The 17184-nt window shown below is 42.5% G+C and overlaps 1 protein-coding gene across 2 annotated transcripts in view; it reads left to right on the forward strand.

The window, feature by feature from the left end:
• Nucleotides 1–17184, forward strand: part of syn3 (synapsin III) — a 123624-nt gene that overhangs the window by 35044 nt on the left and 71396 nt on the right. For both annotated transcript variants that reach the window (XM_030439203.1, XM_030439204.1), the window contains exon 4: nt 4969–5060. In XM_030439203.1, the coding sequence (XP_030295063.1) occupies nt 4969–5060 (92 nt within the window). The remainder of the gene's footprint in view (nt 1–4968; nt 5061–17184) is intronic.

Raw genomic sequence — 17184 nt, forward strand, 5'->3', positions numbered from 1 at the left:
TGCAAAATGCTCTGTTATTTTCACAAGCTAGTTGCTCACTTTGGCTGTCCGTCATTTGGTGCCCGCTGGTGCAGGGCAGGTAGTCTGCTGATGCTGGAAATCAGGCTAGGGAGACCGGACCAGTAAAGACTGAACCAAAACAGTAAAACTGCTGGCTGTAAAACCAAACCATGAGCTGAAAGAGCAGAGTGATGATCCTCTCTTGTTACCTCACTACTAGTGACGCCTCTCACATTACTCTTGTAATAAAGAAACATTGATTAGAGCAAGCTTGAGGTTTGATATTGAGCTTCTTACAATCAATCAGAGGAGATCTTATTCAAAGTTCTTGAGTCTTAAATGCTTCATGCAAATGATAGAAATGTAAAGCAGTAACATGCTGCACAATCAAGCTGTTACTTATTTATTTATGTAGCCAGGCCAGAAGATCATCCATCGACCCTCCAGCCACAAACCGACTTCTTTCATTATCTGACTCCCATGCGGAAAAGCCATGTGCTGTACATGTGCAGGCTACACTCCAAAATGCAATACATCCTCTGTAGAAGGAATCTGCGCACTTGGTGTTGGTGAGGAATATTTGACTTGCATCAATTATTCCCATATAGCCAAAATAAACTACACATCTTAATAGAATCACTTCCTAATACTAAAAAGCTATATAGATTAAAATGTGCTATAGAGGTGTATTAATATGGTAATGAGATCTTTAGATGTAGTCTGTTGAATATGATGAAGTTGATGCATTTACAATAAACTTGAGCTCTACAGCCAAAAGCAGTGTTGACACACAATGTGATTGTGTTTTCTCTGTGTTCTCACTGGCACCATGCTGTGGCCTCAGTTTGTCACATCTATGGATGTCATTTCCAATTGATTTGTTTTTCCTTTGAGTAACATTTCATTGTTAATCACAGCCGTCCTTTTATGCAGTGTTAAGAGGGAGTGAAGGATTGAATCTGGTCCATTGCTGACTCAGGTTCAGAGTACTCAGACGGATGAAATGCAGCCATGTTCTCTTTGTAGCGGTGTGTTTGGTAGTTGACCACGTCATGTCAAATTCAATTTTTGTCTTTCCACAGAGAGTCAGCAGGCTGCTTGTTTGGAGCGCATTAAATCCCCTGCATCAGTGTCACTCCTCATACTTGGAAGTGATGTGAAGACTAACAAATGGCAGCGATTCATGTCTGAGGTCAACTGGCAGCTGTTTAGTGTCCCTCCGGGGCTTTCTGTACCTGGAGTTTACGATGATGCGGCCTTGAGGCTGGACCCTGTCAGGAAACATGGGATATATGTGATACTGTGATACAACAGGACAGTTGGACTGACTGAAAACACGTCTATATGGATGTATATATATATCTATATGTGTATAGATATATATATAAATATATAGAGAGAGATAGAGAGATAGATAGATAGATATACATTATAACTTATCCATCCAAACATCCAACTAATATTATTGATGGATAATTCATACTGTGACTGAACATGGTCTTAAAATATTCTGATTCATTGCATGTCCTTTAATTTATTCGCCGAGGCTACATTTACAGTAGGTTACAGGTTAGCATCTCTATTGGCTATCTGATGCATCTGTAGGCTAGTTCACTATTTTTCTCATTCTCTTAGCTTATTACAGTTCTCACCTTTCCACCTCCTTGCCTGATCATCCTCTGCCTTTCTTGCTGCAACAAATGATTACTTGGACTGATGCAGCCTCTTACCACTAAGTTGCATCTTTCCTGTGATCCATTCAATTGCCGTTCTCAAAATAGACCTGCAATCACGTCGCGACCGCGTGTACTTTCGGTTTTAATGAAACGAAACTTAAGGAAAAAAATACCGAGGACATGACCGGTGTCCTCCATGGTGGCTACGGCCCTGCCAGCTCGCGCGTTAACTTACAGGGCTGAACAGACCATTTGACTGGAACTACTTAGTAGGTGTCCATATATCAGGGATTAATGGACACCCTGCAGCCAATCAGAATAGAGTATTCCCCCAGACCATGGTATAAATATATATATATATGGTTCTCAGAGGAGTCTGACTCTGAAATATTGTGAGGTGAGTTGTTACAGTTGTCGCCTCTTTTAGATTGTTGGTACTGTGTTTCATTTCTTTATTCACATCCGTTAAAACCATGTACAACATACTCTTTTAAATCTGTAATAATCTTATGTGAAATGGGACACCCTAGGAAGCTTAAAAAGCTTATTAAGAGGGGCCCAGGCTCAAAGTAAATACAGATACGATTAAACATAACATAAAAGGCCCCCCCTCCCCCCCAAAGAAAAAAATTTAAAAAACAAAATAAAATAATGATTATACTAATAATAATAATAATAATAACAATAACAATAATAATAATAATAATAATAATAATAATAATAATAATAATAAAATACATATTCATGTAAATCATAGTCAGAATCATTACGCAGGGTATCCTTCCAATGCGGTTACTTATGATTGACAAGTCACCCCCATGCCTTACTACCATCAGGATATCATCCGCAGCTCCACCTTCACGTTCAAAAATGGTCCCTTCTGGTTCAAAAAGACCAACAATGTCAAACTTGAGGCTTCACAGTTGTTGACCTAAAACCAATGGGTGACGCCTAAAGGTGGGTTTATTGTGTTAGCATGCTACCAATTGCTAATTTGCACTAAACACAAATTACATTCCCATCAATAAAGAGGCTGATGGGTATATCATGAGTTTTGCAGGTATTTGTTGATAAAAACAAGGTCAATTTGATTACAAGTACAAGTGTCTTCTGATGCACCTGTAACCAAAACCCTCTGCATAATGTTTCCGCTGCTGCTTGGCTTCTCTTTAAAGGTCCCATATCATAAAAAACACGTTTTCTCTGGTCTCTACATATATAAGCTGGTCCTCCCTGAGCCTGCCAACTCCCAGAATGAGGAAAACAAGCGAGTCCTGCATGGTCTCTGCAGCCCACCCACTGGTAAAACGGAGCTCCTACAGGCTGTTTAGATTCTGCTCCTTTCGTTACGTAACGAAAGCAGTCATTATCATAGGCCGACCTCCTCTGCGCGGTGATAGGAGATATCTGAGAGGGGGGCGTTCATCCCTGAGGTGAAGTTCGATGTGTCCAGCGGAGAGACAGCAGTGTTTCGCAACGTTGTTGCTCAGAGCTAGACACGCAATTGCTCTGTTGTTGGTTGTATAAATCAACATAAGTGCCTATATTCTGTCCGAGCTACAGAACAACAGAAGAGACCGTGGTTGTGTTTCATTTTTAACGACAACATGCCGGCTGCGGTTCGTGTTAGCTTGTATGTGTGTGCTAACCACTTACATCGGACTGCTTCAGTAACGATGGTCAGTACAAACTGGCTTTGCCTCGACACTGACCCTCGTTAAAGAATCAGTCTCAACCATACCGGACCCAGCAACTGCACCCGAGCCACCGATAAGTGTCGCCGCGGTTTGATAGTAACGTTAGTTGCCGACGAGTATGATGAAGTCATCTGGAAATTGGCTAACAAGTTAGCTCCACTTTGGTCCGCTATGCAATGGCGTTTGAAGCGGGTTTGATGTTAATAATATTATGATGGAGCTTGGTTGTCACAGTAGAAAGTCTGGAAACATGTGCAGACTGGAGACAGAGACGATGCGAACAGTGTATAATAGTTTGGAGACTGTGTTGGAGAAAAACACAGCTTTCGCTAGCTGTTAGCCATTAGCTACATGGTAACGTTAGTAACTGTAACAACACATACAAACAAACTAACATTATTTAGACACACTACCCATTCTGAAACGTCCTGCTGCAGCCACAGAGTCTGTACTACTTCAGGAGCCTCTCCTTCTGGGTCAAACTGGCCCGTGAGCCATAGTGTTGCATCCACCGTAAACATTAGCACATGCTACCGTTAGCATAAGGGGCTTCCTCTCCCTGAGAGTGACGTAGCAGGCAAGGCTCCCCAAATAGGCGTTGACAGACTGAGCTCATTAGCATTTAAAGGTGCAGGCACAGAAACAGATTGCTGTGAACAGACCTCAGCAGAGCGACTTTTAGACAGCTGGAGTTCAGGACCATGGATGTGTTTGGGGCAATGCATATTGAATATAGAGTTGTTGGACCTCTGACAGCTGTGTGAAATTGATGAAAAACAGTATAATATGGGACCTTTAAACTATATTTTGAGCTAAAGTAACTGTATTCTGACAATGTGGATTCCAACACAAGACATTAGAATGAGTGGAATTTAAATGCACTTATTTCTCACACTGAAATCTTTTAATAAGATGTTTTTTGTCATCATTAACGTGACAGTAACAGTTCAGGCCAGGAGCACATCAATAGATATCTTGACTGTGGTGACAGTCATTAGCAGGAAAATTGAATTGTCCTTCTGGTTCTTGTCCTTCTAGAAAGTCCATTCCCAGAAGTCTGCTTTCGCCCCTCCTTTTCGAGTATTTTTGGGAGTTTGACTGAGTCATTAGGTAGCCGGGCTACAGCCTTTCACAAGACTCTCACTGTCCTGGAGGCCACAGACTGGGGATAACTCAATTTGGCTTCTCTCACCAACTCTGTCTGTCTCTGTGACTCTTGTCTTTTTCTCCCTGCTGTGCCAGTGCAGAAATGTAAAATGAAGTCAAGCTGAAAAAATCTATTGTCCGTCCTGTCTCGGTAGTCAGAGATACTTTTCTTGTCTTTGTTTTTTTTTTTTTCTTTTTTTATAGGAAAGATGTTAAATAAAAGAACATCTGCATCTGCAGCTCAATCAAATGACTTTCATGAGTCCAGGGCATGAAAACAAGAGAACATTTTTTACTTTCACTTTACAAAATGAATATATTCATGTCAGAAAAGACCTTTTGTTCATCCGAGCTCTGAGTCAGGGAGTCAATAACTGAGGACAAACTTGACCTTATTCTGTATGTTGTTGTGGAATGCACCATCTGACGTCGGGTTGTGCTTTTTGCAGGCGGAGTTCTCGGAGATCAACCTGGCTTCCTACGTGAACACGGGGTGTATGGTGGACATGCAGGTCAACAAAGGTGGCACCAGAGTGGTCAGGTAAGATGCTCGAGGGGGGGAAAGGAGCTCGAGCCCCTTTGACGCATTTGCCCACGCAATCTGTAATCTGCCTCAGTGAGCCTGCACAAAGACTCCTGTTCTTTTCTCTCGGTGGCACTGAGCATGACTGTGTATATATAACATTGCTTGCACTCAGAGAAATCAAGGCTGTAACGTGATTATGCCATGGGAAGACAAAACAAAGAGACTTCTTACCCTACTTCAACCTTGGTGGGAAATTTGTGTGACATTGTTATAAAAAAGATGGATTCAAAATGTTTCATCTTGTCAACTCGTGATTATACGCAAGTCCTCCCTGTCACCGTAATGTTATTCCTTATTGCAAAATGCATGTTGTGCAGGAGCCTGATGTCTGTTGGTGCTCGGACAATACCGATAATTCCTGTCATGCCATTGGTTGCATTTTCAGCTCTTGGAGCTAGTTGGAAACTAGTTAAGCTCGTCTCTGCACACGTATTTCTGATCAATGTGTAGAAAGGAGATTACCTTTGAGTCATATAGCCTTTCATTACAGCTGTTGTGGGCTGGCAATGCTGACAGCTACTCGCACCATATACATCAGCTTCATGCCTATAATCACAGCAAAAAATAAACAGAAAACACATGAGTCATTTTTATGCTATTCTTGGCTAGCTGCTGAGCACTTGGGTCATTTGGGTGCATCTGAAGTACAAAAAAAAACCCTATTCATCGTGCAGTGGCAGAGGTGGCCTCTGGCCAGTGAGCGGCTCCTGTAGCAGCGGCAGTTAGACAAGTAAGCTGGGTATGTAAATAGACTGCTCTGTTATGTGAAGTCGGCACTCCAGGCGATCACTAACAATCAGCTGATCTCGGAAGCAAAGATGACTTCATGCGCCTGCTCAGCTGACATATGAATACCATCAGAGCTTTAAAGAAAAAGTGAGTGTGATTATATTGTATTATAAAAGGGTTAGTTAATAGTGATTATCAACTCTGACTCTGCAGTTCTAATCAGCTGAACATAACGTTTAGCTTCTTTTAGCCCATTGTTTTGGTTTTGTAGCCCAAACTGTTTTGGTTCAGTTTCATCACTCTTATCAGCATCATCTACAGACTCAGCAGCAGCTGTTTTCAGCAAAAACAACTTAAAACCTGCCTGCACACTATCTGCCCAGCACCAAAGCAAAAACAAACAAAGTTAGCGACTCACTGGTGAACATAGTGGAACGTTTAAAGCTAGATTTTTACCCTCAGGAGTTGTTGGAGACAAAAACCAAGCTAAAGGAGAGCAAACACTGCAGTTAGTTCAGGTGGACAGAAACATGAGTCTGAGAAATATGCTAACATTAGCATTAGCATGCTCCTATATGCTGGACATGTGAATAAGCAAAAGCGAACAAATTCGCAATATATAGTTAGAAGGCGATGATATGTCAGTGTTGTGTTTACAGCTGCAGTAAAATCTGGTCAGTATTCAGAGCAGGCTCGGGATCCACAGAACAACAGAGTAAATAACAGTTCAAAGCAACCGTTCAGCCTATCAAAATTCAGAAATCAAAACAATCTGAGCAAGTCAACAATATCAAGCAGGCACGACGCTCCGCTACACAAAACAAAATTGCATCGCACAGACGAGGTCGTAAAGACGTGCCTGGTCAAATCGAGGTGTAACCCCGCTGCTCTTCCTACTGTGACAAATCTAATGTCTACTGAGAATAAAGCATACTTTTTGGGCATTTTAGCAGACGCTTTGTCCAAAGCATTTTCCTTTAAGCACATAATTTAAGTCAATGTTTTTTTTTGGTTGGTTTGATTTTATAGATTTGACTAAATCAGATAATTGACCTCCAGTTATCCTCTAACATTATAGGGGGCTCTACATTTAAGATACAAAATGTGCTTAAAGGGGCACTGTGTAGTTTTGGAGAAGAAATTCAAACTCAGAATTTTAATGTTTACAATATTAATGAGGTAATTATACAAACTGAGACATATTTATCTTTTCCATAAACTGAATAAACAAGCTGTATTTAGAGGAAGATAAGGTCCCCAGAACACTGTTTGAAGCTAGAAAGGTGGCAGGGTCCGCCTCATATAAACAACATATTAAGAGTATGAAATTGTGTTGTCCTTTAAGGTCAGTTTGTTTGTTTAGTATCAGTCCCTGTAGATCTTTCTCTTCTGATTACACATTCTTCCCCAAAGCTTCACGGTGCACCCTCAACCCACAGACAATTTCTCAGCTGTCTTTATTCTTTTATCTGGTTGTTTTATTTCCCTCCTGCTTCCTCCCCTCTCCTTGACACCCAACATTGCATCACCTGTCATTGCTAATCCACAAACCCCTCGACCGTCCTCTGCTTCTTATTCTCCAGGCCTCTCCAGGTTTCTGCATCCTCATTGCTCCATTGCATCAGCTAACCGAGTGAGTGCCACCAGCGCTCTCTCTCTCTAGCCTTCTCTGGGAATAATCAGCCAGCCTGTGTTTTGGACTTGACTTTTTGCAAAATAACTTTCTTATCTTAACTTCTTTGAAAGTGGCGTTAGTAATGTAAATGGCCTCTGCGCACAGAGGAGTGTTAAATCAAGCGAGGATAATCGCAGCAACGAGGCTGATGCTACAATGCAACCTGTTGTCGGAGTGGACACGGAGGTTATTGTGTGGGTTGAATATGTTTAGGTGATATTGATGTAATGACAGAGTAGCAAAATAGGCAGCAGATGGTCTGGCTGCTGCTGCGTTCACACAACACTGTTATTCACTGCCAAACTGCTGTGGTTTGGCTCGTTGTTTATGACTCTGAACTAGACTACAAATAGTATAATGGTTCTTTCTGGCTGGCGGTCTGATTAGTTGATGACTAATAAAGCACGGTGGTTTTCGAAACACGATCCTGTAACTGCAAAGTTCAAACCCGCGGGGGTTGATATCTTTCATTGAGGGAGACACTGAAAGTTTGTGTGGATCAGAGATCAGCCAAAAAAAACGTCAATGAAAGCTACATATTTCTTTGATTGCAGTGTGTTTCATTCTCAGCCAGAGGAGTGAATGTGGAGATGCATCAACAGATGCACACGGCAGATGAAACAAGTTTCCCAAACACAGAAAAAAATGCACTCTGATGTCAGAACAGCCAGCGGGTAAGCCATCACTGTTATTCAAGAAGCAAGTTGTAGTTAGCCACGGCAAGTCCAGAGCAAACCCAACTCAAAACAGAAAACGGTACAAGTGCTGTAAAGCCACATTCGGCCAACGAGGAAGATGAATAAGAGAAAATGGAAGGAACGCTAACTAAAACATCTGAAAGACTAGAGCACTCGTCGCTCCAAAGTCTTAAAGATACGATATGTAGGAATTCTGAATTAAAGTGTCGAACGACGTCATTGTTATGTATTTTGTTAAGTTGTTTACAAGTTTACTCAAGCTAACGGTGCTTTTCACGAGGACGCTGCTTCCGGGATAGGGAAGTCGGCGAACAAGACTAAACTCAGGGTGAAAAAAATGTTAAAACATTACATGTAACATCTTTAAATATTTGTGCCCGGGTCATGTCAGATCAGCAGTGGCGGTCATTTAATAGTGTGTTCGCCACCAGCAAAAACGATTTAAATCGTGCACATTTAAGGGCGGTAATATTGACTTAATATACTTTAATACGTGTACGGTTATTGTCATTAGTGAAAAACCAAGTGGCTGCAATTCGATGTTGATAAGTGAGCTACTGTAACGTTAAGAGCTAGGGTTAACGTCAAGCTAGCAAGCCTTTTACCTCAGAGCACAGCTGATGTGGGCTAGCTAGCTTGCACATTGATTATTTAACGTTGAAATAGTAAAAATTAATCAGGTTGCAGGTAGAGACAGCCGTATGAAGTGAGGTGTATCCAAAATTAGTTTTATTTCGTCCTCATCATCTCCATAAAAACCACAGACTGTTTGTGTAAAGCATTATTGCCCCACACAAAAGAAAGCCTGAGGCCGTGTCCACAGAGGTATTGTAGGTATTCTAGTATTGTATCCACGTTTAAAATTCTGGATGCTTCAGGCCCCCTGCTTTTCCATGTGTTGTTGTGCTCACAACGCTCTGACCTTTGACCTCTGCCCTCCATCCACAGACGTGCCCTGCTGTCCACACCTCTGCTCCGCTGGCTCCATGCAGCAGCACGCTCTCTCACAGCTCTGTGGTTTCAGGGTTGTTTACGCCGTTACGTTTCTCTCACTTCTGTCATGTTTGCTATGCAAAAATATCCATCCAGTGTACGGTTGAATGTATTCAATGGACCGGAAACCATCAGCGTTACGTGATAAGCTCTCTTAACTGAGGGAACGGGTCGTATAAATCGTGCGCGAATCAGGTTCTTGTTTCTCTTGTTTTGCACACTGATGAATGTCGAGAAATAGCGATGAGGTCGTGAAAAAAAATTTAGATTTCACACTGTGTGCTGGTTTCAGCAGTAGGTGTGAGTTTAATGACACCAGGGGCCGGACGTCTCGTTGACGCACAACAAACACGCGTATACTATTTCCTAAAGAAAAAACGGCTATTCAGAAAGTCGGAATGTGCGTTAACACCGTCTGAAGAGACTGACGAATGAGGGTGCAGGTTTGTCTTTTTATTCTGCAAGTCTACGCCTCAACAACATTTTATTACACTGCGCTACTTAGCGTGAAAGATAGCAGTTTAAAGTGGATTGGTAATGTGCGAGCGCCCTCTAATGGACAGAACGGAGACGTTGGCTTTACATAAGCCTATACAGTTTATAGGTGCATAGTGAGTATTGATAATAGGTTAAATTTGAGCATTAAAAGGGCCCTCAAGCTTCTGTGTTGGACTGGACTTCTGTGGGGTTTTTTTTTTACGTTAACGTCATTTCTAAGCTAACGTCAGCTACTGTTTCTCTCTGTTGGGGGAGTGTAGAGAGGCACAGGGACGTATAAAGTCACATCATTTTAGCTGTTGCAGAGAATCCGATCCGAGTCCAACATTATACAACTTATACAAATCGTCCACAGGCTTGAATAGACACCTGAGAAAGACGGAGGAGGTCTTATATTTCAGATTACGTTACAATCCGCTCACATGTGGCAGATATAAAAGTGATTAGGACTCTAAATCACTAGAAAGTGTTGCACAGAGCCCCTTTAAAAATGACAGAGAAAGACTGACAGGACCAAGTCTCACAATGAGATCCCTGAGTATGCACTATGTGTGTATGTCGGTCATCAGTTTTGCCGCATTGTTTTGATGGATGTGTATTTTGGCTTCATGCTACCATCATACTTTTGCTCTCATGACAAATTCGTCTCGGCGAGCAGCAAATGGCCTGAATGCCGGTTTCGGCTCCCAGGCCGTAAAAAAGTCGAGCTTACATGCAACCCGCACTCCCACGATGCGCGACGTGCAACGTGGCACGCACTGCGCGGCCCTACAGTACAGCACAGTGACACGCCACAAGGTACAGTAGTTGCGGCGTGTCGTTCCCTGCATGCACTGCTGTAGTCAGCCCTTTGGCTTTCCCGCTCTCTGCTGCCAAAACCTCTGGCGAGCTGCTCGGCTCCAAGTGGGAACGCTGGTCTGGCTGCAAGACGGATCGCAGCAGCCAAAGAATGATAAGCCACAGAGGGACGTTTCTCTCCTCCACCGTCCTTACAGGGCTAATAAAACCCCTTGATTAATTAGTGGTAATTAACGTCGGAGAGTGTGTGTGTGTGTGTGTGTTGGTGATTGAGGAGTTTATTACGCTTGTTTTACTGTTGCACTTGCTGGAAGCAGTTCTTGGGTCGCAGCATCAGCTAGATGGCCTAAAATGTGGATGTAAAAGTAAATGTGAGGTTTTAAACCGTTGGGAGTTCGGTATAATAAACTTCAGAATACAATGAAAACACATTAATTGCCCTTTGAGGGTCTAATTAACACTAGCAGCTCACATTATGTCACCCATGAGGACTCTGATACGTCTACTTCTGCTGAATTTCAAAGAAACAACCTTCATTCAAGCCAGGGAAGTTTTTTTTTGTTGTTTCTTTATACACATCAGAGTTTGCATTATTATGCTGCATTATGCTTTAACACACTCATTAGCCCTCTGGTATAACATAATTTTCCAAGGATGTAGATTTTTTTTTAAAAAAAGGTAAAACTATGGATACAGATAACAGGCAATCTTTCATCACCTCATTTGCTAGCAGTGTTGGTGCGCGCCGTTGTGATGCCACCACGGCAGGGACGATTAGCCAGCACATTTTGACAATAATGGCTGGAGATATGCTCCAATAAAAGAAAAGGTTTCCCCAAAAATGAAAATTCAGAATTTTCTTATCACCTCCATGCCCAAGAAAACATTTCTGGAGCTTCACGGCTAAAACAGCGTTGAAGCATTCCCCTGAACAACTGAAGCAGATGGGGACTCGTTTCAAAACATAGAAACAAAAATACATAAAGAGATCCCAAATTAAATTGTAAAGATGTTTTTTTACACTTTCGACATTCAGTCAATCTTGAGATTTTAGAAGAGTGTAGTTCAAGAGAGTGTGAATGAAGTGTTTTCAAATAGATTTAGCTGTCACTTTCTCCAAAAATCAAGGTCGAACTAATTTGAAATGACACCCAATTAACATTACTGCTAGCTTAATTGACCGAGATCAATAGGGCTGTAGGTCAAGCTGACGCTAAAGTTTCCGAGCACCATCTGCCCGCTGGATCACAAGGCAAACTACAACCAACGGGCCTAATGCTCTTACAGACTGTACATTTCAAACAGCCCGGGGATGAACTCTTCACCCCACGTTCTAACGAATGTTCGGATGTCTAATAAAAAAAAAAGTGACAGCAGTCAGTTTGGCTTATGCTCACTGAAAGCCGCCGCGGCAGGACGTCCTTTATTAATCGGCACCAGGAGTCAGATTTGGCAAAGACGACCAGAGGTAATGGAATCACATTCACCTCTTATTAGTGTTGATGTTATTACGCGCAACTTTCAGTCTCACCTGTCACCAATTCAATTCAGTTATTTCTGTAAATATCTGACAAATATTTGACATTAGCTGACTGGATTTGAGAAAGTTCTCCGGGGTTGTCTCAACAGTAGGCGGAAGGACACGCTCAGATGGGCATTTTTTTTTTTCTTTCTGCCGTGTGTGGCTCCCGACCTTCCCATGGCCCAACAGCCTTGTCACATTCCTCGCCATTGTCGGCCCCACAGATGGAGGGAGGGAGGCAGCGGGATTACATTAGCAGATCCTTGTCTGATTTCTTTTCTTTTTTTTTTTTCCCCCCCCCCTCCCCTTCTATTTAATTTTCTGTCCCGAAAGCTACCGGGACTCAACCAGACAGGGCCACCCCCTCCTTCAAATCCCCTCCTCTCCGCCTTTGGTTACCTCAGGTGACGATTTACTGCCGAGACCACACAGAGATGATTCACACACACACACACACACACACAAACACACACAAGAACAATTCTTAAGCCCCTCTTCACTTGACCCCTGTGAAAACCCATTTTAATCAGTGAAGGGACTGTCTGCTTGGAGGCAGCCTCAACACCTAATACCTCAGACAGGTTCATCTTGTTACCGAGCAAATAAATCCCGCTCGCAGACACGCTGGGTTCAGACATGGCTTTAAGAGGCCTGAGGGCGGTTTCCTTTAGGAGCTCGCTGACTGTAATGAAAGCATACAGCGGCTGTGAGGCCCACTCCACCGCTGCTGCTTTTGTAATATAGCCATGAATACAAATGGCCCTGCTAATTCACTCAAACTCCTAACAACACTCATTTCCCCTCCTGCCAGAGGTCATTTGGTGCTCTATCGCTCTCGCAGCTCCTTTCCTCATTACATCTGCCTCCTGTGGGACTCTCCCCCAAATCCTCAACACAATCACTATTAAACAACTAAACATTCTCTAATTTGTTTTGCTAGTAGACATGCTGGTGTTACACCCTCTCCTGTTTGGACTTCAGAGGTGTAATTCAAATGAATCTAATCTGGTCTTTGTTGTTTTAGTTGCTGGCGTGCGTCTTTTGTTTTCTACGTGACCTTTGCCGCGTTCACTTTGGTGTGGAGATGAGTCCCGGAGCGCGAGAGAACTTGGGAGCGATCCAGAGCTTTGGCAGCCCTGACCGGGCCACCGCCCCGGGGTCTGAGCCACTGCCAGGTCGCTCTGGTGCCACCGGGCCTGGAGCCACAGCCGCAACCACAGGGAGTCCTCCAGTCAGGCCAGGGGACCGCAGCTTGATGCTGCAGGCAGTCAGTGTACACAGGAAGAATGGAGGGTTCTCCAGGGTTCTTTGGGCACTGTTGGTGCAGTTCTAGATAAAAAAGCTTAATCTAGAAATAGTCTGATTTGTTTGAGTAAAACTTCATGAATTTCATATCTGGACTCAAACATTTCAATTTGTTTCCTACAGTGAGCCAACTGACTCTCAATCCACCAATTAAGATAAACAAAAATGTTGGTTTTTCGCACGATTTGACAAGGTGGACAGAGGCGGGTGTGGAAAACCCCTCTCCAGTTGTTTCTGATTGATGATGTTTATCATTTGATAAAAGCGTACAAAGTTTTCGTTAGCAGAGCGCCAGTGTAAGCAATACAGTAAACCCCAGAGCTAACATCTTTGTTTAAAGTATGACGAGGCTTCACATTTTGATACATAAAATAGGAGTGCGCCGCTACACTGCTGCCAACAGGCAATGCTTCTCAGCTGTAAACGATCAACTTAATTGCTTTGGATTAGCAACAGCTTTTATTCTGTTTAAATTGCACAGGTCAAGATTCAAGTTCATTAATACAGCAGGTTTGTTGGCCAAAAAGACAAAGCGAGGTTGCGACAGAGAAGAAAGTGAGAGAGATAACTCATTTCAATAGTTTTTGGTAATATTGCCTACTTTATAGAGTTAGATGATAAGTGTGATACCCCTCTCATGCACTTGTGTTGATCTAGAGCCAGAAGTTGATTAAGACTAGGATTGCACTTGTAGAACGTGGAAACAGCTAGTATGTTTTTGTCCAATATTGAAAAAAACCAAACGTCCAACTAGCAAACGTTAAGCTTACTCACAACTTGTATCTTGTTTGTTTAATCCGTACACAAACAGAAATTTGATATAGACATTTAGAGACATTTGGAGAGAGTTATGTGGTGTATCTAGTTCTTGAGAAACCATATCTTATCTATCAGCAAAGATGGTTTCACCAATCAGCCCGCCTTGTATTCACATCACTTGAATTGCTTAAAGTAGCTACTTTTGGGATGTTGAATTCACAAAATGCCAGTATTTTCCGCTCGTTGCTCATTACTATTGTTTAAGGGAGACCTGTTGTGTTTTTTTGTTTTGTTTTTTTCCCATTCCTTGAATATATATAGGTTCTTGTACATTGAGAGTTAAAAAGCCCTAAGTCCACGCCAATGGGAGCTCCTCTCTCCCTCAGAAAACACTGCTCCTGAAGTGGCTGAAATGCCACGTCAGTAGTTCTACCTTTAATGTTGTGACTGTGTGCATCACACTACATCACCATGTCACACATTAGCATAATTTATGCCTAAATTCACGGTAGAAGTGAAGCTAACGTGGAGACAAAAGAGCTAAGATATAGCATTTCAGAAAGCGGGAAATATGTCTGCACTAAATTTGATTATCTGAATGTGGCATTGTTATGTACAGCGGGTCTGTTAAGTTGCTGCACCTGGCTTAGCATAAAAAATGGTGGGAAAGGTGAAACCCTAAGTTGCCGTTTTTTACATGACTATACTGTAAAATGTTCATTTGGGGTTACTGGACAATTATTTGCCCAGTAACACCACTTGCAAGTTTCCACTTGCTTCCAGTCTGTATGCTATGCTAGCAACTCACCTCCCAGCCACAGCTCCATACTTGACTCTCAGGAATGAGATTGGCAGCGAGCACCTCATACCCCAAAGAGAGACAGAAGAAATAAGTGTAATTGACAAAATCTGGAACTTTTCTTTTTTTACACCATCTGTTTTGTTAAGTGTACACAACAATTGTGTAGCACTGTGGAGAGGGTTTTATTCTGTGGTGTCTCTTTCGTAACAGGAAAGCAGATTTTTCTCTCCAAGGTGCATTTCCCTCCGATGACGGAGAGCCTGTTCAGCACAATGCACCATTGTGAACAAGTACTGCGCCGATCCTCGGTATGTACTGTTTGACATTTGTGGCATTCCCGCCGAGTTCTACCCCGATTATCCTTATCACTGAGAGACAGGCTGATGGGAGGAAGATAAGGCCCTCACCAGCCTTTGAGCCAGGCACAGGGCCGTTATGAAGACAAACGTTCACTGCAATTCAGACATCCCTGTGGAGCCTATTAGAAGGTCAGAGATTCTGTATGATAAATAGATCTGGAGAACAAAATGGCAGCATATTTTCTTAGGTTTGAATAGTTTTCTGCTCTCGAAATGCTGATGAAAACATCCTGTTGGCATTGTTGGACAATATATTATATAATTGTCAGGCTACCCAACAGATTTAAAGGTTGATGGTGTTTGTTATGTCTATTATTGGTGGTTTGAGCATTGCCTGCTTTTTTACTATCACTCTTCATCACTGGCAAAACATTTTCTGACTATAAGATGACATCTGATCTTGTGTTTTTGGTCATCTGTTCAATTTGATTATCATTTCGCAACCTGGATTAAACCACAGAATGATAATTGTTTTCCCATTAAGATACTCATATTAACGAATAATGGAGGATTTAATGATAAATCATAAAAAGGTGTTCAGGATGATTTGATGAGTCTCACAGACTGAGGAAAGAAGCTGCCCTGTAGTCTGGTGGTACAGCAGCAGATACTTCTGTATCTCTTGTCAGATGGCAGCAGAGAGAACAAACTGTGGCTTAGGTGGGTTTCGTCTTGTAGTACCCTTTGGATTTGGACATCTCACTTCACCAATATCACTGATGCTTGGTAAATGTGTACCAATGATGTTGTACGCTCTGTTTTGGTCTCCACCTACCCCTGAGGGAAGCATCAGGCTTTTTAGCGGCTAAATGCTCCACCACCAGTTCACCAGCTAGTCACTAACTTTGTCTGTTAGTGCTGGGCAGGTACCATAAATTGGGTTTATCAGAGCTTTTTCACTGCAAACAAGTGGCTAATGTGCCCAGAAATGATGCTGGTGAGAGCTGTGAGATTTTAAAAGTGCAGTCCTTAAAAACGAAACAATGAACTGAAAGATGCTAAAACATGCTGTTGAGTAGAGGGAAACTGAAGAGTCTCCATGGGCTCATCACTGCGAGGGACCACTCTTACATATAATCAAGTACCAAAATAAAAGTGGAATGGTAAGCTTGTAGAAGCTTTACGTATTTTAATGTTTCCAAGGCTACAATTCCTTCTACACAACCATGATTCACATGTGTATAAAGCACAGCTGTCTATATTAACAGATTTTTTTAGACAAATCAAAAAGTCATCAAATTATATCAAATTGTAGGATAAAGTGTATCGGTTGATTGTATGTCTAGAAAAAAGTGAATTTCAGCATCAAGTAAGGCATACATATGTGACTGTTCTGAGGCAGTTTGGTCTACATGATGTTATCCTTTCCATGGGTTTATTTGACTTAACTTCAATGATGGCATTTAATATTTTCTCCAGCACTTCTGTACCTATTGTGCTCAATTTTCCATTCAAGTGTTGAGTGGGCTCATGATTCCACGCGGATCCATTCCCTCCTCATGTCCTAATCTATAACCCTGCCATCCCCTATCAGTGCCTGTTATGAGCCTTTATTGCACCGCTGATAACCCATTCAAAGGGCGCATTAGCATATCGTCCGTGAAGTGATGACTGTAGGGCCCGAGCGATTTGGATCGTAAAGCCTAGATGTGCCGCTTTAGTGTAATCCACGACCCGCAGGGAGCCCTGCTTCTGCACAACGAGTCCGAGCGAAGAGACGGAAAAACAAAGTTAATGGGTGACAAACCTCAGTAAAGCTCCGCTGCTATAGGGCACTGGCTCCATTAGCCGTAGCCCGGTGAAAGCCATCCCGCTGAGCTGAATGTCTTCGGCATCTGGCCTTTGTGTGGTAATGAGGTAGCACAAAGGTAAATTCTATCTGGTATTATGCAGGCACGCTGTCCGACAGTGGAAGTGGTAAGTAGTAAACAGATCATAACA

The sequence above is a fragment of the Sparus aurata genome, chromosome 14 (genome assembly GCF_900880675.1).
Source record: "Sparus aurata chromosome 14, fSpaAur1.1, whole genome shotgun sequence".
Lineage (NCBI taxonomy): Eukaryota > Metazoa > Chordata > Actinopteri > Spariformes > Sparidae > Sparus > Sparus aurata.